The 22657-nt window shown below is 47.8% G+C and overlaps 2 protein-coding genes and 1 long non-coding RNA gene across 13 annotated transcripts in view; 2 read left to right on the top strand and 1 right to left on the bottom strand.

The window, feature by feature from the left end:
- Positions 1–317: 317 nt before the first annotated feature.
- Positions 318–7788, bottom strand: LOC130517887 (uncharacterized). 4 transcript variants are annotated; one of them, XR_008947850.1, is made up of 7 exons: positions 7651–7788; positions 5031–6010; positions 3998–4148; positions 2613–2953; positions 793–1010; positions 596–698; positions 318–503 (listed from the first exon to the last, which is right to left on the bottom strand). It is a non-coding gene; the product is annotated as an uncharacterized LOC130517887 (long non-coding RNA). The 4 variants fall into 4 exon arrangements; XR_008947847.1 differs by having other exon boundaries at positions 2613–4148; XR_008947849.1 differs by having other exon boundaries at positions 793–913; positions 2613–4148.
- A 100-nt stretch (positions 7789–7888) lies between these two features.
- Positions 7889–12056, top strand: eomesa (eomesodermin homolog a). 2 transcript variants are annotated; one of them, XM_057020075.1, is made up of 7 exons: positions 7984–8852; positions 9172–9326; positions 9875–9996; positions 10075–10233; positions 10316–10377; positions 10476–11191; positions 11306–12056. In XM_057020075.1, exons 1-7 carry the CDS (start codon positions 8143–8145, stop codon positions 11317–11319), a joined length of 1938 nt encoding a protein of 645 aa, XP_056876055.1. In that variant the 5' UTR covers positions 7984–8142; the 3' UTR covers positions 11320–12056. The 2 variants fall into 2 exon arrangements, with proteins under 2 accessions (XP_056876054.1, XP_056876055.1); XM_057020074.1 differs by having other exon boundaries at positions 7889–8852; positions 10476–12056.
- A 4217-nt stretch (positions 12057–16273) lies between these two features.
- LOC130517882 (sodium bicarbonate cotransporter 3-like) overlaps positions 16274–22657 on the top strand; it is a 31550-nt gene continuing 25166 nt past the window's right edge. For all 7 annotated transcript variants that reach the window (XM_057020071.1, XM_057020070.1, XM_057020067.1 and 4 more), the window contains exon 1: positions 16274–16401. In XM_057020071.1, coding sequence (XP_056876051.1) covers positions 16360–16401 — 42 coding nt within the window. In that variant the 5' untranslated portion in view covers positions 16274–16359. The remainder of the gene's footprint in view (positions 16402–22657) is intronic.

The raw sequence follows: 22657 nt of genomic DNA, 5'->3' as shown, positions 1-22657 counted from the left end.
CGATGCAGGAGACAGAAGATGCAAAATAAGGCATCGCCACATACATCCGTATGTGCCCTTTACATATTTCTCCCTTCCAAAATCAAGTTGCACAACCAGCTGATGGAACTCCAGAATCCGGTGTGAAGAGGACTCACTAATAGCAGCCGCCTACGAGCTCCTGCCACTGACATCAGTGGCCCCGAGCTGTGGAGAGGCTGGCAGGGCTCGAGGAGCACGCCTTCTGGCCTCCACAGGGAGGCCGGCCAGCAGCGAATGCATCACACACACACACACACACACACACACAACACACACACACACACACACCACACACACACACACACACACACACACACACACACACACACACACACACACACACACACACAGAGTCAGGCTACACTAGAGCACATGGAGGCAGCAACTGGTGACCCCGTTCATGGTCGGAACCTGAAGGGGAGGAGACGAATGGCCAAAGCTCGCTACTGTCACGTCCTTTCCATGATGATGGTGCGAAATTCCTGCAGAAAAATGACTGAAGTGGCATCAGTTCACATCCCAGCTGTTTCTTCTCAGTTCAAATGTTTGTTTCATGGGTTCAAAGGTGACGCACCATCAGGGGGAGGAGCCACAGCTGCAGCATCTCAAGCATATCTGACCCACCTGAGGGGCTCGGAGACCCGTTCAGGGGAGCTACGCTCCCTCTCAGGCTCGACCTGTATGGACCAGAACATGGAACTGGGAATCGCACAGTTCTCTCTGGGCGCTGGGATCAAAGCTGTTATCATCCACTCCTGTTTTTAATGTCACATCAAAGCCCAAGACGTGGGCCAGGAACCGGCCTGGTGTCACCTCGTCCACTCAGAACCGAGTCCACTTCCCTCTCCATGTGATCCATCTGCACTCCTACATTTGGAGCTCCAGCAGCCATCTGTAGGCAAACAGGAGCTGATCAAATCCAGAAATGGAGACGAAGCCTCCCTCTGACCCGGACCCGGTTCGACCGTCCACTGATTCTGACGTCCAACCTTAAAACCAGAAATCACACAGCTCTTTGAAACTCTCCTCACTTTCCAAAAATATCCTCGTGTTACTGTAGAATGTGAATTTTGTGACTTGATATGAAGCGTTTACAAGAACGCACATAAGCACGTTTAAAATAAGCCAGAGAAAGGAGCAGTCATTCTTGTTATCGATATTTGTGTGTCTAGCTTGTGTCCTGCTGCTGCACTGCAGTTTTATTAGCCTCAGCAACATGTACGTGCAGTCATTCCCACCATGGTGTCTTAAGATTCCAGATATTAATCATGAAATAACGAACATCCCCAACAATCTCGGGCGTCTGGCACACTCGCGCTAAATGAGTCGTCGATTTTTTCCCCCAGAGAAACTAAAAGCAACAGAAAGCGTGGCGGCACAGGAGACTTACAGTAGAAACCGACCGTCTCAGAGAGAACAAGTCACAAACTTTCACCATAAATATAATTAACTGCACTTTCACAAGATTTGCAAACAAAGCAGAAGCATTTTGTTCATTTTGACTGCAGCAACCCCCCTTCTTCACACCTCCCACAGTGGTTTAAGGTGTTGCATTGTCCCCCACGCTGCACTATAGCCGTGCACAGGCACGTACAGCACCCAGACCCACATGAAACCCACTCTGAGGCTTAAGCTATATGACGGCCACATGAGCCGAGGGCTGCCTCTGCACGGAGGTGTGATCAGTGAGGAGGTGGGGGACGTTCCTCCAGAGGTGGAAGATATTCGGCTGGGGGGTCGTCCTCAGCACCAACCAGAATCTGAACAGGAAGTTAGCCCTCACTGGGAATCCCCTCGCAGCATTAATCAGAGCCACAGAGGCTTTCACCACGCTGACATGTGGCACACACGGCCCAGCGATGGGTCTGCTCACCTCAGATCAGATTCATGAGTCATTTGCATCCGACACGATCAAAAAGATGATCACATCATCGATCAACACGCGTGGTAAGAAAGTGTGTTTCAGTCTGAGTTCATCAGGGCCCAGGAATGTCTGACTGACGCTCACATTAGCCTGTGGGACTGTTGCTATTGACGCTGCTCTCTGCTAATGATCAGGGAGAGCAGCTGCTCGGTGCCGCCTGCAGCTCCAGAAGTGGCGCTGCTCCCTGACCGGGTCGGGACTTGAACCCAACACGCCAACCGCTCCTGGCTGTCTACTTGTCTCCTTTTGACGATGGGCTACGTGTAGCTGATCTGATGAAAGAACTCAGAGTCCTGATTTCTGCGCGGCCTCGGTGGCTCAGAATGTGCCAGAATTCAAAGTCTGGACCATTAACGCGGGGTAGAGAGCCAGCCCATCTCAGCTGGTGTGTTCTATCAAGGTCCACAACCATCAGATGAACCCTGAAACGAGCGCGAGGGCAGAACGTTTGGTCCATGTGTCTAGACCTCCATCGTGTCTGACCCGCCAGCACAGAAGGACACGCAAACACTCGACAGACGATCACGAGGAACAAATACAGGCAGGCTCCGTCCTTCCACCATGTGACTTGGATATGCATGCTCACTGCTGTTCCTGCTTTCTTATCATTGACACCCACCCCTCCACATCCACATATACACTTGTCAAATATGACACCTCTACCCACCAGGAGGACGCCAGGTTCCCAGCCATCTCCTCGTCAGCCCGACCGTCCCCACCGATCAGAAGGAGCTCTCCTCTAAAGGCTGCTGCGCTGCTCTCAGACCCAGACAGGAAGGCCCTTCGCTCCGTCCTCCTCCCTCTGCTCTGCAGTCAGAGATGGAGACCAAACCATGGAGCCTTTCCATCCTATGTGGGAGTCCCTGCTGTTTCGGTGGCTGCCAGGCAGGCAGCCTCTTCCCTCCCTCTTTCTCCTCTCTTCGCGGCGTTTGGCTCCACAACCATTGGAGCCCATCTGATGTGGTCCCCCCCATCTGACGAGCAGCTCTCATCCCCAGGCCCAGCCGGCTGGAGGGACAAAGCAGACGAGAGGGGCCGCAGATTGTTGTAGACCATTTACATGTAAATACAGAGTGCAGGCCTGGGTCTGGCTTCAATATTGAAGGTGTCCGCTGCACTGAGGTCCCTCTGTGTGTGCATATATGAGCGTGCACCGGCGAGCATATATGGTTGTGTGTGAGCACGTGCGTGCGTTTTCATGTATGTGCATGCCATGATCCAGTACATCTACATTATACAGCTGCCAAATTGCTGCAAATGTTTTAATACACCAGCATTCTGTGATGTCTAATTATATCTAATGGCTGCTGGATCGTTCCTCAGCCACGGAAAGAGAAGGAATCACTTGGAAATTTATCAAGAGGTTTGAAGTTTTACATTAACAGCACAAAACAATTGTGAGTGCGAAACAGATTCGTTCAAATGTTGCCTCAAAGAGGACCGGGGGAAGTTTCCTGGTCCAGGCCTCCTGGCACCGCTAATGTAGGCCCGGCTCCCAGAGGAGAGGGAAGACACCAGAGCAGCCATTTTACTGGGGGTCAACCTGGAAGCATGAATCACGTCTCCCTGCAGCATATGCCTCCGGCTGGGAGACTCGAGTCAGTTAGGGCTTTCCTCTACGCCGCTCTAGAAGCTTTCGTACCAGGAGAGAAGTGTTAAAACTCTACATTCTCACTTCTGACTCACTGATTTAACCACACTGAGGCAGAAGAATACTCCTGTGGTGTAGATGAAATAAATAAATAAAGGGATTTCAGAAGAAAGCAGGAGAAGAGCCCAAAAAAATGAAAATGAAAATGAAGGGTCCTTCTGAAACAGTCTGGGTTGGTGATGCGGTCAAAGCCCGGCTCCCTTTGGGTTGGATTGCTGCGTCTTGCTAGTGGACCCTGGTCGGTTGGAGCGCTCGAGCTTCCACCCGGCACCGATCAGAAGCCCGTTAGAGGAGGCCTGTTATGGCGGAGCTCCGGGCCCAGTCGATACGGCGCCACCCTCTCTTACATCTCACGTTCCAGGAACATGCATATCTAGTCTGTGCTGTCAAACTTTTAGCACCTGCTATTTTGCTCCGGTCCCTTATGTCAGTTGCTCCAGTGTTCCATGAGGATGGGCCGGGAGAAGTGGGTCAACAAAGGTCGATGTTAAAGTGGGGATGAGGGTGAGGCGCCGGCCACGGAACGCCGCTCCCCTTCTCCTGCTGCTCCTCCTGACAAGAGAGAGAGGAGAGAAGCTCTAAAAAATGAGTAAATTCAGTGATTTTACGCAGTCTTTTTTATTTAGTGAGACCCCTTCCTCACTCACACACACACACACACACACACACACACACAGAAATGATTTAGGTTAGAATTTAGACCGTCTTCAGTACTTTATTGCAATTGGCCTGATTAATATGTTAGAATTCTGAACAAGCAGGACTTTATGCTACATGAAAGCATGTTACGAGGCCCCAGTCTGGGCCAGTGTTGCGTCCTATAATGCCATAATCCAGAAATCATGTTATCACGTCCCCGCCAATGAAATGCAGCGAGATCTGGCTTCAATCCTGTTTCCCTGGATGCACTCACGCTACCTTATTCCTCTAAGATTTGTCTTAACACAGTGGATTACGGCGGCGCCCTGAAAGGCTGCACATCCCCACAGCACCGGCTCACGTATCCCCAGACACGCCTGCAATAATCCGCCGCTGCTCCCAAACAAGCGGCCCGACGCACTCACGCACACGTGCACGTTGCAACGTGCTGACATGGAGCTTACGAGTGGAGAGAGGATGGATCCGCGCAGCCGTCGAGTATTACTGGGATTCTAATGCAGAGAATTCCCGAGGGTCTGGCTGGAGAGTAGAAAATTCCCATTATTATCAGTTTGCCTGCTGGATTGACATCTGGACATGAGGCCACGTCTCAATATTTGAGCTTTGAGCTAATAAACGTAAGGGGAAGAGCTCGTCTCCTACGGTTTTGCCCCGATTTGCCACATTTGCCATCACCCAGTTGGGGCGAAGCTGCCGTTTAAATGAAAAATAGGCGGCGGAGCTGCGATGGAATTAGTGATGAAAGCAACGGCCACAATTGATGAACGCTGTCACCTGCGTATCTTTGAAGACAGCCGCGTGTCCGTAACGTGATCCTGGCCTGCCGCTCCGGTCGGCCCCCCCACACTGGGAAATATAGCGAGGGACATCTTTGATAAATAAATTCTTTCCAATAAAAGTGTTCCCGGGGATGATGATTTGCGCGCCACAGACGCAGCACACGTTGCTCTGGATTTTCCCCGGCTCCCCTCCCTCCAGGGGTCTTGGTGGGGGGGGCTCTAATGAGACTTGCGTTATTAATCCTTCCAACGGGCCACATGACTTCACTTCTCAAAGGCTTGTGCAGCCACCTCCACCCATAAAACCTGGAATGCCGTCCTTTCATGTGCTCTGCTGATGATCTGCTCTGACAACAATATGGGAAAACTTCCCTTCCCTGTTGTGCCGGCGCTGGCCCGGGGCCAAGGAGGGTCACCGCAGACACACTCGGACTTTTATAGGCGGTCACGGAACATGCTGACAGGTCACCCGCGGGAGCTCCTTTGTGAGTGGGGCTTAAACATCCACCTCATTTGGGTTTAGTTTCCTTATAGGTGGCCAATAAATCACATTTATTTTGTTTTCTTTCTTTCGACTGCGAACCCACATTTGGGGGTCGTTTGGAAAAAGCTCCGTGTTTCCCAGCGCAGCCTTTAAAAGCAACGCATGGACTTTATTTTAAACATTTCCACCCAGTGGGCTTGTGATCATCTGTGAAGCACAGGCCCGAGGTCTGCAGGAGGGCCGGGCCGCTCGGTTCTGATCAACGGTTCTGAGGTCTGCAGGAGGGCCGGGCCGCTCGGTTCTGATCAATGGTTCTGGGGTCTGCAGGAGGGCCGGGCCGCTCGGTTCTGATCAACGGTTCTGAGGTCTGCAGGAGGGCCGGGCCGCTCGGTTCTGATCAACGGTTCTGGGGTCTGCAGGAGGGCCGGGCCGCTCGGTTCTGATCAACGGTTCTGAGGTCTGCAGGAGGGCCGAGCCGCTCGGTTCTGATTCTGATCCAAAGGACAAAATGAGAAAAAACACACGAGTGTTTAGATGTGAAATGATCATTTTTGCTTAGAAGACAAATGAAGCTTTAGTATTACTACAGACTGAGTGTGTGTGTGTGTGTGTGTGTGTGGTGTGTGTGTGTGTGTGTGTGTGGTGTGTGTGTGTGTGTGTGGTGTGTGTGTGTGTGTGTTGTGTGTGTGTGTGTGTGTGTGTGTGAGTGTGTGTGTGTATCAAGGACAACACACACACTCACCTGCTAATTTGGACTTTAATTCATTTTATCAGATTCACATCAGATCTTTCAGATCGTGAATTCCACAAAAAAATGAATTAATTATCTCGTTGCACAAAATACAAAACTGTTGCTTTTGTTCTCTTTTTCCTGCATCTGCTGCAAAGATGAGAAAGACTGAGAGTCATTATGGGATGTCGGGAGCCTCCGTGTTGAGAGGCCGCTTCAAATGAAGAGTAAAGCTGGTTGGAGTCATGAGAGCTGAAGCTTCTCAGATGTTCGACGCTTCTGTCTCCGCGCACGCGCCTGGGGAGGGTCTGGCTCTTGATTGACAGGTCGTGCACGGTGTGCGTGTATCTGGCTCCCTGATGGCACAATAGCCAGCTTCACTCTCCCATTTATGACACAAGGCAATCTGCCTCCAGCCGAGCTTCTCCCTCAGCTTTTCACAGATTTGTATCCCCATTTTCCCCAAATTCATCTCACCCTTACCCCCCCCGCCCCCCCCCCCCCCCAGCTTACTTTAAGACGCACACGGCCCTGTTGCCTGTACACGCACGCGCGGGGGTGCACAAGCTGAGCTCACTGCAGATGCAGATGATGCAAAGTGAGACCCGAGTTAAAAAGTGCGACTTAACGGTGTCGACAGTTACTTTAAAATAAGCACCGACGGGGACGGTGCGCGTCGGTGCTGCTCTGGTCGCTAGAGGGCGCTGTGAGGCCTCCATGACGACATCCGCGGGCAATAAGGACAATATTTTAGGGAGCATATTTTTATTTCTTTTCTGGATTCTTGCGCTACTTTATCCTGCCCGTGATTTTTGTCCCACTTTCTCTGTAATTGTTCTGCACATTTGTAAAATTGTTTTGCTCTCAGAGCTGAATTTAGTTAATTTAATTCTTATACTCATTCACTGTTATTAAATTAAATGTTGGTGCAGCTCATTTACCGTCGTGACCTTTTTTTAAGATCATGCGTAACAACAGAATCGCTCATCTTAAACTCAACGGATCATCAATTCTAAACACTTTTTTTTAAAATGAATAAATAAAGTTCATTTTGATTTATTTTGTTATTTCATTTGAGATCTTTTCGTCTTTTCCCTTTTTTAAATTTGTTAATTGTGTAAAGTGGACGCAGCGACGAAAGGCCAATTATGAGAAACAAGGCGCACATGGGACCTTTTCCACGCGCTGTTTGGGCGGAACCGGGCTGAAGGTCGGACTCACGGTTCTCCTGGGCGAGGAAGTGTCTCAAACAACTGAAGATATCTGGAAAATTGCGTTCGTGCGCTGGAATCAACGAGTGGAAGCTGAAACTTTACGCGGTGGGCCGCGTAAATACGTGGTAATTTTTAGCCTTAATAAGTCTCGATTGAATTAAATGTAATGTAATTAAATGACCGACACCTTTTCGCCTCTTTGGATTTGGTCTCCTCCTGTTCCGAGACACGAATATTTGATCTCGGCGTCCTTTTGCATCAGTTCTTAAATAAACCCCGCAGATGCTCCAGGTTTGAGTTTAAACTGACAGAGTTGAGGGGGAAATCTCGATGACCATCGGGACGAACTGTCTCTTGATATTATTTCCAACAGACGTTTTCTAATTGAATTAAAGTAGTGCGGCCATTGGCTGTGGAGCTATTTGCGCCCCCGCATGTCTCCCGCAAAGCTCCTCCTCTTCGCTGCCTGCCGTCGGTTGGGCGTGCGGAGCCGTCAACGTCTTATAAGAACCACCGAATGCTTAATGTCCAGCCCAGAATCCGTTCTGAAATCCTGAAGTTGAGGAGATCATATTTCCATCGTGCGTAAAGGAGGGAGGCGTGCGGGGAGCGAAACGCGCAGGTCGCCTTGTTCACTCGTCTGGACCCTCGAAACTTTATTTATTGCCAGTTCAAAACGATGCAGTTAGAGAGCATCATCCCCAGCGCGAGCATCAACCTACCCAAGACATTCTACAACCTCTCCACATCGGATAGTGCCGACAACAGCCCGAGGGCGTCATCGCAGCTCGAATATCAAGAACTCGATCGAACCGAACCGGAGGCCGGCAGCGCACCGAAGAAGTATCTGAGCGCGGTGGGGAACGGGATGCTGGGCGAGGGAGAGGGGGAGAGTTTTCCCAAAACCGTGCCCGATGCTCGGAAAGGCTCCCCGATGCTCGGGGAGGACGACTTGACAAGCGGCCGGCGCTACACCATAGACGATCTGGGCTCGGACAGATACTTCATCTCGTCGTCCCAGGCCAGTTCCGACATGGCGAGCCCCTGTTCTCTCTTTCCCTACGCAGGACAAACCGGCTCCGTGTACACCGGCTCCAGCGCCTCCAGATACCCGGCCTCACTTCACTACGGATCCGTCCTTCCGCCGACAGGCTTCACCTCGTCCACCGTGTGCACCGGCCGGAGCCAGTTTAGCAGCGGAGGGTACCAGTTCAGCCAGGGCCCGGGCTGCTTGTACCCCTCTTATCCTGGGACGGGGACCGGTATTGGCTCCATGTCTCTGCCGGGATCTGCCGCCGGAGCCAGGGCGCAGGTGTATCTGTGCAACCGGCCTCTGTGGTTGAAGTTCCATCGGCATCAGACCGAAATGATCATCACCAAACAGGGCAGGTAAGCGGGCGCGCGGCCGCCTCCTCTGGAGGCCCTTTGGAAAACGATGCGCAGCATTTGGATGTTTTTAAGTTGCCTCATTTATCTTTAAATCATGGAATAATCCACATTTTATGAGCTGCTTTTTAGGCCCAAACGAAGCACATTTATTCAAGTGTTTCGGATTGAAAATTGCGCCTCAAAACGAAACTTTTCCTTTCTTGTCGTTGTGTCAAATTAAAGCTGTGGCGCCGATGATCATTTCAGAATCAGACGCGTTGTAGCGAGTCCATCAGCCGCTCTCCTGTTTTTAAAATTAAAGATGTCTCTTCTTTCCCAGACGGATGTTCCCGTTCCTCAGTTTCAACATCACCGGACTAAACCTCACGGCCCATTACAACGTGTTTGTGGAAGTGGTTCTGGCGGACCCGAATCACTGGCGCTTTCAGGGTGGAAAGTGGGTCACCTGTGGAAAGGCAGACAATAATATGCAAGGTGAGGCCGCCGTGGTTGGACCGTCATCATGTTAGTGAGGATAAAAACGCTGCGCCAAATGTCCACGAAATAGAATCAGAGAATTTAAGCTGCACCGAGCCGCCGCTTCTTTTAATTTATGGAAGATTATGGGGAGAAAAAAAAAGTTTTTATTTTCCAATTAAATTTGGCAAAATTAAGGTTTGCTAATATATTTATTTTATCGCGCTTCAAATAGAATATGAAGCTTTTAGTGACGAGACGCGTGCGTGTGAAACGTTTAATTTGGTTAAATAACTGGACTCAAAACAACACATTTCTTCATTAATCAAGAGGGAAATAATACAAAAATAATTTCACTGCTAATTATTCTGGCCTTGTTTTTTATGAATGTCTCTTAAATTTAATTTTACTGTAAAATTACTGTAATTTCTGCATTATTTACACTAAACAATTAAAAATTAATTTTTAAAAAAAACGACAGCATAATGATCATATTATTTACTTCAAATGAAATGTACTAATAATAATAATTTCAGTAAAAGGCTTTAACTGTGTCTCTGTTTCAGGTAATAAAATGTACGTCCATCCCGAATCTCCCAACACTGGTGCCCACTGGATGAGGCAGGAAATCTCTTTTAGCAAGTTGAAGCTGACCAACAACAAAGGGGCGAACAACAACAACACACAGGTGACGCACGCTTACGCCTCCATTTTTGATGCTGTCGGGCTCAAACGGGCGCAGCACTCATCACCGCTCCCTCCCCAGATGATCGTCCTGCAGTCGCTTCATAAATATCAGCCGCGGTTGCACATCGTGGAGGTGACGGAGGACGGCGTGGAGGACATGAGCAACGACGCCAGAACTCAGACCTTCACCTTCCCAGAGAATCAGTTCATAGCCGTCACCGCCTACCAGAACACAGACGTGAGTCCAGGCTCCAGGGCTGGATCTGACTCCTTCACCGGCGTTGGGTCGGATCATTGATGTGGGATTTTTTCTTTTCTAGATCACACAGCTGAAGATCGATCACAACCCCTTTGCAAAAGGGTTCCGGGACAATTATGACTCGTATGTGTCAGGCACGCCTTTCTGACCGTAAACGATCGTTTATCTGTAGCAGCATTAGCATAAAGCTAACGCGCCTGTCTGCCTCCTCTGTCCAACAGGATGTACACGGCTCCAGAGAGCGACCGGCTGACCCCCTCGCCTACAGACTCCCCCCGCTCCACGCAGATTGTGCCCGGGGCTCGTTACAGTATGCAGCCCTTCTTTCAGGACCAGTTCGTCAACAACCTGCCTCAGAACCGTTTCTACACCAGTGAGCGCGCCGTACCCCAGACCAACAGCCTGCTGTCCCCTCAGAGTGAGGACGCCGGCGCCGCCGCGTCCGCCCAGCGCTGGTTTGTCCCCCCAGTCCAGCAGCCCGGTTCCAACAAGTTGGACCTGTCCTACGAGAATGACTACTCCACCAGCAGCCTGTTGTCCTACAGCATCAAGCCCTTGTCCCTCCCCACCTCCCACGCCCTCAGCTACTACCCAGACACGGCCTTTGCCTCCATGGCTGCGGGATGGGGCGCCAGAGGCTCTTACCAGCGCAAGATGACCACGGCTCTGCCCTGGTCCCCTCGTCCGAGCCCCCCGGCCTTCCCGGAGGACCAGCTGGGTATTCCCAAAGACAAGATGCCGGAGGAGAGCGCGCCTCCGGCATCGACCTGGATCGAGACGTCTCAGTCGCTGAAATCGGTGGACTCTACTGACTCTGGGGTGTACTCCATGGTGTGCAAGAGGCGCAGGATGTCTCCGGGGGGCTCCAGCACGGAGAACTCCCCGACCATTAAGTGTGAGGACTTGACAACGGAGGAGTACAAGGACAACCCAAAAGGCATGGGTTATTATGCATTCTACACAAGCCCCTAAGACTATTTATTAAACTAAATCTAATTTGTTGAAGTGCTCTCCGTTCCATCTTAATGTCTCTCTTCTCTTTTCTCTAAAGGTGCCAAAGCTTAGTGTCCCCCCCCATCAAGCTGCACAAGGTTATTTCCCCAGGCCTGCCCCTCTCACATACCCCAACAGAATCATGTCTAGTGATTGTTTTGGGGGGGTTGAAATTCCCTCTTTGCTTTATTTTTCCAGCATTAATTTTTAATCATTTTTTACAAATGTGACCCCCCCCCCCCCCAACTCCCTGCGTATTTAAGTCTTTTGTTGTACAGTATTTGTGCACTTTAGAATGTGATGTATCTTATACAAATTGTCTTGGAGGTGTTATTAAATGGATGATAATAAAACGCTTTTTAAAAAGCATGGCAGAAATGTCTTAATTTTATTCATGGTATTAAATATATAACAGGATCTATGGATGTGTTGGATTGGTAGTAATATAGTCAAATAATTGGTTTGTACATTTCTGCTTGTGACACAATAATTCTCCAATAGACAAAGTGATTATCTACAGAATTGTGCTTTCTTTTTTTTTTTTTTTTTTAATCAAGCAACGACCAGGTATAAAGACAATAAAGGTGTGTATGAACACAACATTTAGATAAAGAAATACTCACAAGTGATTCAGAACGATGCATATTTCCTCCATTAACCAAGAAATTTTATTTTTTTAAAAAACATGTCATTGTGATTCTGTCAAACGTGTTTTGTATTTTATAGTGTGGAATCTAAATAATGCAAGTGGGAATATCTTAACCTTGGAAATAAAGGAACATTTGTGAACCCGTTGCTAAATGAGCAAACGAGCCGAGCCGTCCTTGTCAAGCACCAATTAAAAGTTAACAGCACAACTAGGAACTGGAGCCGGCCAAGTGTGATTTAAACATGACATTTGTACAGCTTCAGCACAACACAAACCCAATTAGGAGAAAACCCACACAAGCACAAAGTCCTACTATTTCCTCTGCTGTTGCCATGGAGCTTTCACACCTTTCGGCGTTTACCTAAGTACTGCAAGCACATGCGCTCACCAAATATGAGCCTGGGCGAATAAATACAGCGTCCAAGCGAGGGCCAGCACAGCTCCACGCATCTATTTATATCACGTGACTTGAGAGGCTCCAAAAGTGAATTAGAGGAGACAAAATCACTGAAAAGAGAAGTCAAAATATTCACACACACACGCACACACACACACACTTGGCTCGTGTTCACAGCACCTGTTTCCCTCTGTGAAGACGACTGCCGATCCTCCCCCGTAAGGCCTCATTCGAATTGATTTACATACACAAATTCTAATTAATTCTGTTGTCAGACTCCTCGACAAAGTGAGGAGCCTGACTAACTCCAATTAACACCTCCTAACAAGGTAGAGAGCTCGATTGCTGTGGCCCCTCAGCAAAGCTGTAAGAAAACGCCTGTGGGTGGCTGCAGGTCTGGGGAGCAGAGATGTTTGCACTTGTGCGTGTCAGCAAATTTCAGAGCATCTGATGATGTTTCCCTTCTTCTTTTGGGTGTCGGCGCGTTCCGCTCCGGAGGTGGCGAGCAGCTGCAAACACGACGCTCAGGGTGAAGTTCTGCTGCCGGGCCGAGCCGGGCGCACCGAACACATCGTCCCAGATCTGCAGGGACGTTTATCTGCTTTGCAAACTTCCGAATAGAACCGAGACTTGAGAGTGAGGGCGAGCGGCGAGTCAATAGGCGGCGTTCCCCTCAGCCTCAGACGTGGGGCGGCTGCACGCGCAGCTGCTTTGGGAGAACCTGAACAACGGCCTCTTGTTCTGGGTCCATCCGTGAAACTTTAGCTGAAATGTCTCCGGGCTCCTGACGTGAGGGAGAGCAGGGAGACGATGGAGACGTGGGTCCCGAGGAGGGCTGACGTCTGAAAATCCCCAGGCTGTTTTTTCACCTCCAGTCCGACACTATTACCGCTCGCACCGACTAAACGCCGCTCCGGGCCCACATGTGTGGCCGGGTCAGGATGATTGTTTTGGAAGAAGCGAGCTCCACGCGAGCGAGGCGGCGCCGATTATGCTCCTTCTTCACACTCTACTTCCTCTGTGAATGTGTGGTTAAATGTCACTGCTGTAAAAGATGATCAGGCCCGTTAAAGCGACGGCTGAATTCTTCCTCGGGGACTTTCATCTGCTCGCTCTGTCCTTTGCAATCGTGCTCCGCTTAATTACTTTTATTTGATAAAGAGTTTCTGCCCGTCACATCCTGTGTTCGTAACCATGTTTGAAAGGTTATTTTGTGGCGCACAGCGAAGGCAGCGTCCAGGTGCAGCGTGATTCCATCCAGAACGACTAAAATGTCCAATAATCGATAGACACGTTTGCCCTCTCTGACACGGCCGACCTTGGGTGTCCTTGACTAAAGGTCATTGGCCTTTGTAACGGTGCAGACAAAAGATCTGCTTTATTATCACATATCAGCTATCTAATTGATTTAGTTTTATTTTTTTACTGTCGAGTGCCTTCAGTTGAACCTGGTTAATCAGCTGGGGGGGGTTAGGGTTGGGGGGGGGCTGGTGTAACGCTCACAGGTCCGTAAGAGTGAGACGGCGGTGTGAGAGGAGGCTGGAGTTAGCGAGGCCATCACAGTTTGGGGAAGGGTGTGGAGTGCTGGCAGAGAGCGCCGAGGTGAGAGGAAGCTGGCGCGGAGCGGCCGTGTGCCGGTGCCCTCGGAGGGCGGGTGCAGCGACCAGACCGGGTCCGGACTCACTGGTGCACAGATAATGCTGCACATAGTATCCCCCCCCCCAGCCAAGCTGCACTTAACAGCACATTGATTTCAAAGCCTGCTGTCTCTGGAGGGCAGCGAGGCGCCCCTCAATAGGCCGGATCCACCCACTTCAGGCCACCACAACCATTTACCCTCTTTGCAAACTACCCCCCCCAGTCATTTTACCCAGCGCAGACTTGATGTTGGTTACACCACGCCGGTCTCTGGCCCGTGCTCCCGTCGTCCTCAGGGCATCCCAGAGAAGCAGAGGAGGGTTTGGGGGGCAGTAGGGCTCCCACTAGACCCTGGTCATGAGAGTGTTGTGTGGGATAGGGCATGCAGAGGCAGCCAAGTGGAAAAGATCTGTGGTCAAAATCAATGCATCGGCACTTTGATGGAGCGCTCCGACAGATTTGGGAATTTCACGTTCTCTTTTTTCCCTCTCCTGGCACCATCGCAAGACATTACCGCCGAAGCTAGAACAACATCCTGAAAACCATCAGGGACGGCACGGAGGGCCTCTTCATTTCTGCAGCTTCAGGGACAAAGCATGATGCTGTCAATGCTCATTCATTTGCTGCCCGTATCCGACACGTTAGACTCGCCGGGCTGCAGAATCTCTACGGAATCTCCACGGAATCTCTATGGATCTGTGAGGTTGTCGCTCTCAGCAAAGCCAGATTTAAAGCGTCTGCATCAGCCGTTGCGTTGTTGGTTCATTTCTGGATAGCTAAAGCTATATTTGCCCACATATGCAGTGTGCATGGATGAAAAGCCAGGCTTCTTCTTCTTCTTCTTCTTCTTCTTCTGCCAAACAAACCCACAAAGACCAAACTTTCCCTCACAGCCACCACTCGTCCCAGCACAGGTGGATGCCACAGTGGTGCTTCTTCCACTTGTCTAAGTTCTGACTCATCTCCCAGTTGCATTATGCACGTGCATGTTTGAGGAACAGTACACAGCACTCTTCTTTGTGCGTTAATGGGCTCTCAGCATCTTTAAGACTCAGGGTACAATTAAGAGGTGAGAGTTTGATCTCCCACCTAACAGTTCTATTTCTGCGCCGCTGTGTGATTCCACCAGAAGCTGATGGGCAGGTGAAGAATACAAACTATTTAAAGGACGATGAACTCATCTGAAAGAAAAATGTAATTTTATTTCTGTGGCAGAAGTAATAACATTGTGGGAGGGTTTTTTGGTTCTTTCATGTAGATGCATTTAGGACTAAAATTACATTTCAATTTTGCAAAAGTAAACGCCATGGCTATAAAACCCTGCAACGGATTATTGCACAGGAAAATTATTTTGAAAGGTTTTATTATTAGTATTATTATTATTACTGTTATTGTTGCTGCTGTTAAAGGAAATATGGCAAAGACTTTGTGACGTGATCAAAACGATGTTTTGTCGTTTAAATGGATGCAATTATTTCTGAAGTTCCATTTATTTTTCGCAAACGGTGTATTAAGTAATAAATGCAGCACAAAGGTGGTTTCTGCCGCCCCGGAGAAAGCCGAACCGAACCTTGGAAGCTCATGTAAGAGGCCAGAATCTGCCTTCCAGAGGAATCTCTGACACGACACTGCCACCTGCTGGCGACGAACACGCAACACACCTTCAATACTAAAAAAGTGGAGCCATCCCAGCACTGTGACGAAACACATTTGATTTCCTTTAGATTTTCTACACTAATTCAATTCTATAAAAATGTAGTTTTACTTTTATTCATCTATCCAGCCACCACTGCTGACTTCCTTAAGTCGGGCTGGAGCTTTTCCCTGGACAAGCTGGTTTTATAATTATTAGAATAATAATAATTGCTGTAATGTTCACTATGCAATAGCAATAAGATTCTAGTTATAAGGTCAGTTATGTTATCAATGCAACACACTAAACATCGAAAGTAAGCTCACATATTTGAATAATTCAAAACTGTTTTTTTAATAATTTAGTTAACGTTCTCGGTTTCAACTGACAACGCAAATTGGGCAATAAAGCGTTTAAAATCTCAGCAATGAAGGAACAACCTTTGAAACTGGCTTTAAAAGAGGTATTCTCTATCTGATTGTGTCTTATTTTACACAATATTATGCCTAGTGTAAAAATAATAATAATATATATTCGACTTTTATTAAGCAGTCAGAGGCGGTTAAACCGTCAAGAATCGAGACGAGAGTTTTATGAAGCAACAGAACCGCCCCGCCCACATTGTGACGTTATCGATTCTGATTGGTTAACTGCTCCGTGCTCTGGATTTGCATTGGTTATCATCACCTGTCAATCACCGGGAGGCGTGTCCTCCGCTTTGGCGAGAGGAAGCGGAGCTGTTTGGAAAGTGTCACACTCCCGCACCGGTGCGTCGGAGCTCTGGCGGCTGTGGAAATGGACGAACCTTCGGAACAAATGAAGCCGCTCTTGAGGACGGTAAGAGCGGCCGTGTCGCGGCTGAGCGCCCGCCCGTGGCCGCTTCGGTGCGGCGCTACTGCTGCGCCTGTTTCGGTCTGCACGCAGCGGCTGAAGCGTCCAAGTAGGAGGGATGCTTGGGAGTCAGGTTCGGCGAGGCACCATCCGGCGGTGGCTATTGTTAGCCGGCTTCTACTTCTGACACGTGGCACGGGAACAAGTTTTGTTTAGGTTTCTTTATGGAGTCTTTGGAGAATCTGCTCTCCACCCCCGTTTAGAACCCTTGTGGCGATTCAGGCTGTTCGCAGGGGAGATTCTTGATGGATTCGCCAGAGACTCTGGTCGTTAAAATGTCGTTACAGTGGCACATGTGAGCGGCTTTTCTTGTAATCTGGGCTGTTTGGACGTCCGAACCTGGACGCTGCTCAGAAGCGCTGCAGCTGCGCTGTCCTGGGCCGTGTGAGCAGTCCCGTTACCCGGTCCGGGCCGTTACCCGGTCTGGGCCGTTCTTCGCGTCTCTCCTGGTGCTGTAGCGGGTCCCGGTCCAGGGAGCGGGTCCCGGTCCAGGGAGCGGGTCCCGGCGGCTCCCTGGACACCATCCACCACAGCTTTTGCTTAAGCAAACGAACGAACGCTGCCGACAGCTAGAGATGCTTCGTTGTGCCACATTTCCGATCCAGGAAATGCTTCATGTTTCCTGCGCAAGCGAAATCTAAAAGGCAAAATGCTCCTGGAGATGTCGTGTCAGGGTCGTCTGGGCCGGTTCCGCCCGGTGTCGTGGACGCGACAGGGTTGAGCTGTGCAGAGACACAACAGTGTGAAAGGCTTCGTGATGTTCATGGCGACATTTGCATGTTCACGTGTGCGTGTGCGTGTGCAGCACGAAGAGGAAGCACCAGACGGGCCTTTCTGAACCCTGAGGTGCGTTACTGTGACAAACGAGCCTTTATGGGCACTTTCATACATAATGGAGGCGCATTAATAGTTTTCCTTCACCCCCCCCCCCCCCCCCCCCCCCCCATACAGGGCACCATTGTTGGGCTTTGGGGATATAATACCACATAATGACCATAAGTTTGTCCCGAACAAGAAGCTGTCATTTTCAGGCCTGTGAATTCAATGGTCATTATTGGTGGCGTTTCCGTGCTTCAAAGGAAAATGCTGCAGTAAATCTCTGATTGGTGATTGGCTGGGGTCAGGACGGAGTCACTATGGGATGGACGTCAGGTCACGCAAGCGTTGTGCCGCTCCGTTTCTCTCCTGTGCGGACAATCGGCATTCATGCTGACGTATCCATGACGATGAGGCAGATTTGGAACATTCAACAGGTGGTTTGTTGGTAGTTTCTGCCTTAGAAGTGAGATAAGATTACGAGACGCCAGATAAGTAGATTAGTAGTTTTTTGGGACGAATGGACTTTGGCTCTGTTTTTTTTATTTAGCAGTGTGAGTAAAAAGTCTGACTGACTTTGGTACCAACCAAAATCTGCTCTCAAACCTTCGTATTCGATCAGAATGAGACATCGTGTGTGCGTCTGGAGGAAAGAGTGAAGAGAAACTCGCCGTGAAACCCAACTGGCCCTTGACTCTGGGTCTTAATTCTGGGCGTCTGCCAGCTCCGAGCAGCTCTGCCACTTTCTATTGTTAGCGGTTAATCTGCAACAGCGTTAGCGCTCATGCTAAGACCTGTTAGTGCCGGTAATCGCAGCCAGGAGGAATATTCATCAAGTTCAGTGGCTAACGAGCAGAGGTCACAGGTCACAGGTTGGTGCAGGCTCCCATCAGAGCCAGAGTTTCACACCTTCTCGAAGATGCTGCCAGTGCGTCGCTTGGTGTCTACGCACTATTTTAATAAAATCAGCTGCAGCACACGTTCAGCTTTAGTTTTATAACCTCCACCGAGCAGGTTCTGATGCCTGGTGTTTGTTTTCAAGAGATCATTTTTCTCTTTAACAAATTTGAATGAAATTTGAATGTTTTAAATGTTGACATTAAGTAACATTAAAATGTTGGTGACATTCAGGATTCCAGTGAGACTTTGACCTTTGACCTTCAAAGATCAAAGCCTAGAGACTTGCCCTCTATGGCAGTATTACTACTCTATACATCAGTATTACTACTGTATTACTACTCTATACATCAGTATTACTACTGTATACATCAGTATTACTACTGTATACCTCAGTATTACTACTCTATACATCAGTATTACTACTGTATTACTACTCTATACATCAGTATTACTACTCTATACATCAGTATTACTACTGTATTACTACTCTATACATCAGTATTACTACTCTATACATCAGTATTACTACTGTATTCTACTGTATACATCAGTATTACTACTCTATACATCAGTATTACTACTCTATACATCAGTATTACTACTCTATACATCAGTATTACTACTGTATTACTACTCTATACATCAGTATTACTACTGTATACATCTGTCTGTGTAAATTCTCAGTCATCCAGGTCATTGTATCCAAGGTAGTTTTCTCTGTCAACTGGACTGGACTGGGACCCTCTTCGGGTCAGGATTCAGCAGTCCACTTACACTTAAAGGAGAGTGGGCACTCCTTCGAGGACAGCCAAGTAAGGATATTGGCCAGAGAAGACCGCTGGTTTGAGAGGGGGGTCAAGGAAGCCATCCATGTTAAATTGGAGAAACCATCCTTGAACAGAGGTGGTGGCCTGAGGCACTCCTATACCCACATTACAATGCAGTCCTCCACTCCTTCCAACAGCAAAACAAACATTCACACCATTCCAGGAGACCCAGTGACTCATCACCATGTGACCCAGCAGACAAAGGGGAGACACCTCAACAGAAACTAGGTGAACGACCCGACCAACGACCCTGCTAACGACTCTCAGGTGACCCCGGATCATTAGCATGCAAATGGTCCACAGGGGCTATATTTTCAAGCTCTCTCCCCAGCGATTTCAGAACTGAAGAAGCCTTCTGGATAGAAGGCGAAACGTCTTCAAGAGAAGAAACCCAGTCCAGTTGACAGAGAAAACTACCTTGGATACTGTATACATCAGTATTACTACTGTATACCTCAGTATTACTACTGTATACCTCAGTATTACTACTCTATACATCATTATTACTACTGTATTACTACTCTATACATCAGTATTACTACTCTATACATCAGTATTACTACTCTATACATCAGTATTACTACTGTATTACTACTCTATACATCAGTATTACTACTCTATATATCAGTATTACTACTGTATTACTACTCATACATCAGTATTACTACTGTATTCTACTCTATACATCAGTATTACTACTCTATACATCAGTATTACTACTCTATACATCAGTATTACTACTGTATTACTACTCTATACATCAGTATTACTACTGTATACATCAGTATTACTACTGTATACCTCAGTATTACTACTCTATACATCAGTATTACTACTGTATTCTACTGTATACATCAGTATTACTACTATATACATCAATATTACTACTGTATACATCAGTATTACTACTCTATACATCAGTATTACTACTATATTCTACTGCATACATCAGTATTACTACTGTATACATCAGTATTACTACTCTATACATCAGTATTACTACTCTATACATCAGTATTACTACTCTATACATCAGTATTACATCAGTATTACTACTCTATACATCAGTATTACTACTGTATCCATCAGTATTACTACTCTATACATCAGTATTACATCAGTATTACTACTCTATACATCAGTATTACTACTGTATCCATCAATATTACTACTCTATACATCAGTATTACATCAGTATTACTACTCTATACATCAGTATTACTACTGTATCCATCAGTATTACTACTCTATACATCAGTATTACATCAGTATTACTACTCTATACATCAGTATTACTACTGTATCCATCAGTATTACTACTCTATACATCAGTATTACTACTGTATTCTACTCTATACATCAGTATTACTACTGTATCCATCAGTATTACTACTCTATACATCAGTATTACTACTGTATCCATCAGTATTACTGCTCTATACATCAGTATTACTACTGTATTCTACTCTATACATCAGTATTACTACTGTATCCATCAGTATTACTACTCTATACATCAGTATTACTACTGTATCCATCAGTATTACTGCTCTATACATCAGTATTACTACTGTATTCTACTCTATACATCAGTATTACTACTGTATCCATCAGTATTACTACTCTATACATCAGTATTACATCAGTATTACTACTGTATCCATCAGTATTACTACTCTATACATCAGTATTACATCAGTATTACTTCTCTATACATCAGTATTACTACTGTATCCATCAGTATTACTACTGTATTCTACTGTATCCATCAGTATTGCTACAGCCTATGTACAGTCTATGCTAGGTCAGATAGGCAGGAACTTTGGGGTCGTTTCAGAGCTTCTGCCCCTCCACTGCACGAACAGCCCCCAAAAGGCCCTTTACAGGGGCATTTAGGGGCTGACCCGGGTCCCTGCTCCAGGCATTTGGCTTGGCCCTGAAAAACTCCTGGCTGCCTCAAGGTTTACTTGGCGCTGGTCGGTTTGACGCGGAACATGGCGGTGACATCGCCGTCAAAACCGGGGCTTAATTACGCGGCGATTGAAACTGGGAACGTCACAGAGGGTCCTGACTGTCATTGGAGACGGGACCCTTGGGAGGCCCAAGAGGGCGCGATGGCTCCAGTAGAGTTCCTATTTACCAGGAACGCTCACAGTGGAAACATGACTAATATCTGGGGAAATGGCAAAATGTATGTGTTTAAAGAATACGTCACTATGAACTAAAGGTTGTGGTGAGGTGACTTCAAATGGGAAAGGTTGAGAAGATGTGGGACAGCCGATGGTCCATCATGGTTACTAAGGGTTACAGTGGCCAGACTGCAACAACCATCCACATAGAAGATCCTGTAAATACTGGTAAACTGCAATCATTTGATAAATTAGCCGTTTGAAAATGTCTAAACTCTCCTTCTCATGTCTTTTATTGAAAATGAGAAGATGGAAGCATGAGTCAAAAACAAGAGCTGCTTTCAGTTCTCATGGTGTCGATAGAGGAACCTGCAGGCCGGCGTCTGTCAGCGTGACGTTGGCGCCCTTTAAACCTGCATAACCACAAATGTTAGCGTTTCCTAGAGAGCCGGGAGGCTTTTAAAATGATACGAGGTTGGGTTTTCAGTTTTTCTCTGTGCAGGTTAGGGTTAGTTAGGGTTAGGGTTAGTTAGGGTTCGTTAAGGTTAGGGTTAGTTAGGGTTAGGGTTAGTTAGGGTTAGGGTTAGTTAAGGTTAGGGTTAGTTAGGGTTAGGGTTAGTTAGGGTTAGTTAGGGTTAGTTAGGGTTAGGGTTAGTTAGTGGAGGAATACGAGGAGAAAAAGGCGTGTTCAGTTCTGATTACGCAGCATCAGCACAGAGGAGTTTACAGCATTGAGTTAGCGACTGGACGCTAATTCTGTTACACCACGGGCGGCTTCCACATTTGCAGAATCGCTGTGTAAGCTGTTTATCTGCAATTATTTTTCCATGACGTGTTTGTCTGTGAATTCCATAAAGCTTCTAATATCTGGGGGTTCTGCAGAGTTCATGGTGACAGAACTTCTGCTTTTATCACCACACTGATGACAAGTTGTCAAAGGCAGTTGGGCATATTTGCCGTCGGCATATTTGTCACGATCGGACCAGTTGATCACATCACAAGGTTGATATCAGCCCACTGGGATGTAGACAAGAGCGCCCCCTACAGTAACCCAGGTGGATACAATAAGTGTGTTAACGTGGGCAACTGAACCCAACTGCACTTCTCGCTCGATTGGCAGGAATAATTTATTCAACCGGGTTTGCAGTCATCGCCGTGTGGGTGGAGTCAGGTCACCCTTTTTAATTTCTAAAGAAGTTAGCCAGCGAGCTAGCAGCCACAGCTAAATCAACAACAGTCATGGACGTATAGGACGTATGGACGTATGTATTGGCATTGTGGTGGTCTCCACACTATTAGGAAATGCTGTGCCACGGTTTGCGAAGGCTCTACCAGTTGCTACCACATGTAGCAGACTGTAGACAACCGGGGGGGGGGCTTCTGCTTCCAGGTCAGTGAAATATAGCAGAGTCTACAGCGTGTAGGCTAGCTTGCTGTCTATATGCTGTTGTAATTCAGCTCAGAACCAAGCTTTTGTCGCTCAATTGCAGGTTTTATGCCTTGCTCAAGGGCACCTTGGCAGTGCTCTGA

Source organism: Takifugu flavidus, chromosome 21 (genome assembly GCF_003711565.1).
Source record: "Takifugu flavidus isolate HTHZ2018 chromosome 21, ASM371156v2, whole genome shotgun sequence".
NCBI classification, from domain to species: domain Eukaryota; kingdom Metazoa; phylum Chordata; class Actinopteri; order Tetraodontiformes; family Tetraodontidae; genus Takifugu; species Takifugu flavidus.
The sequence above is the reverse complement of the archived record's forward strand: the minus strand, read 5'-3'. Positions and strand labels throughout refer to the sequence as shown.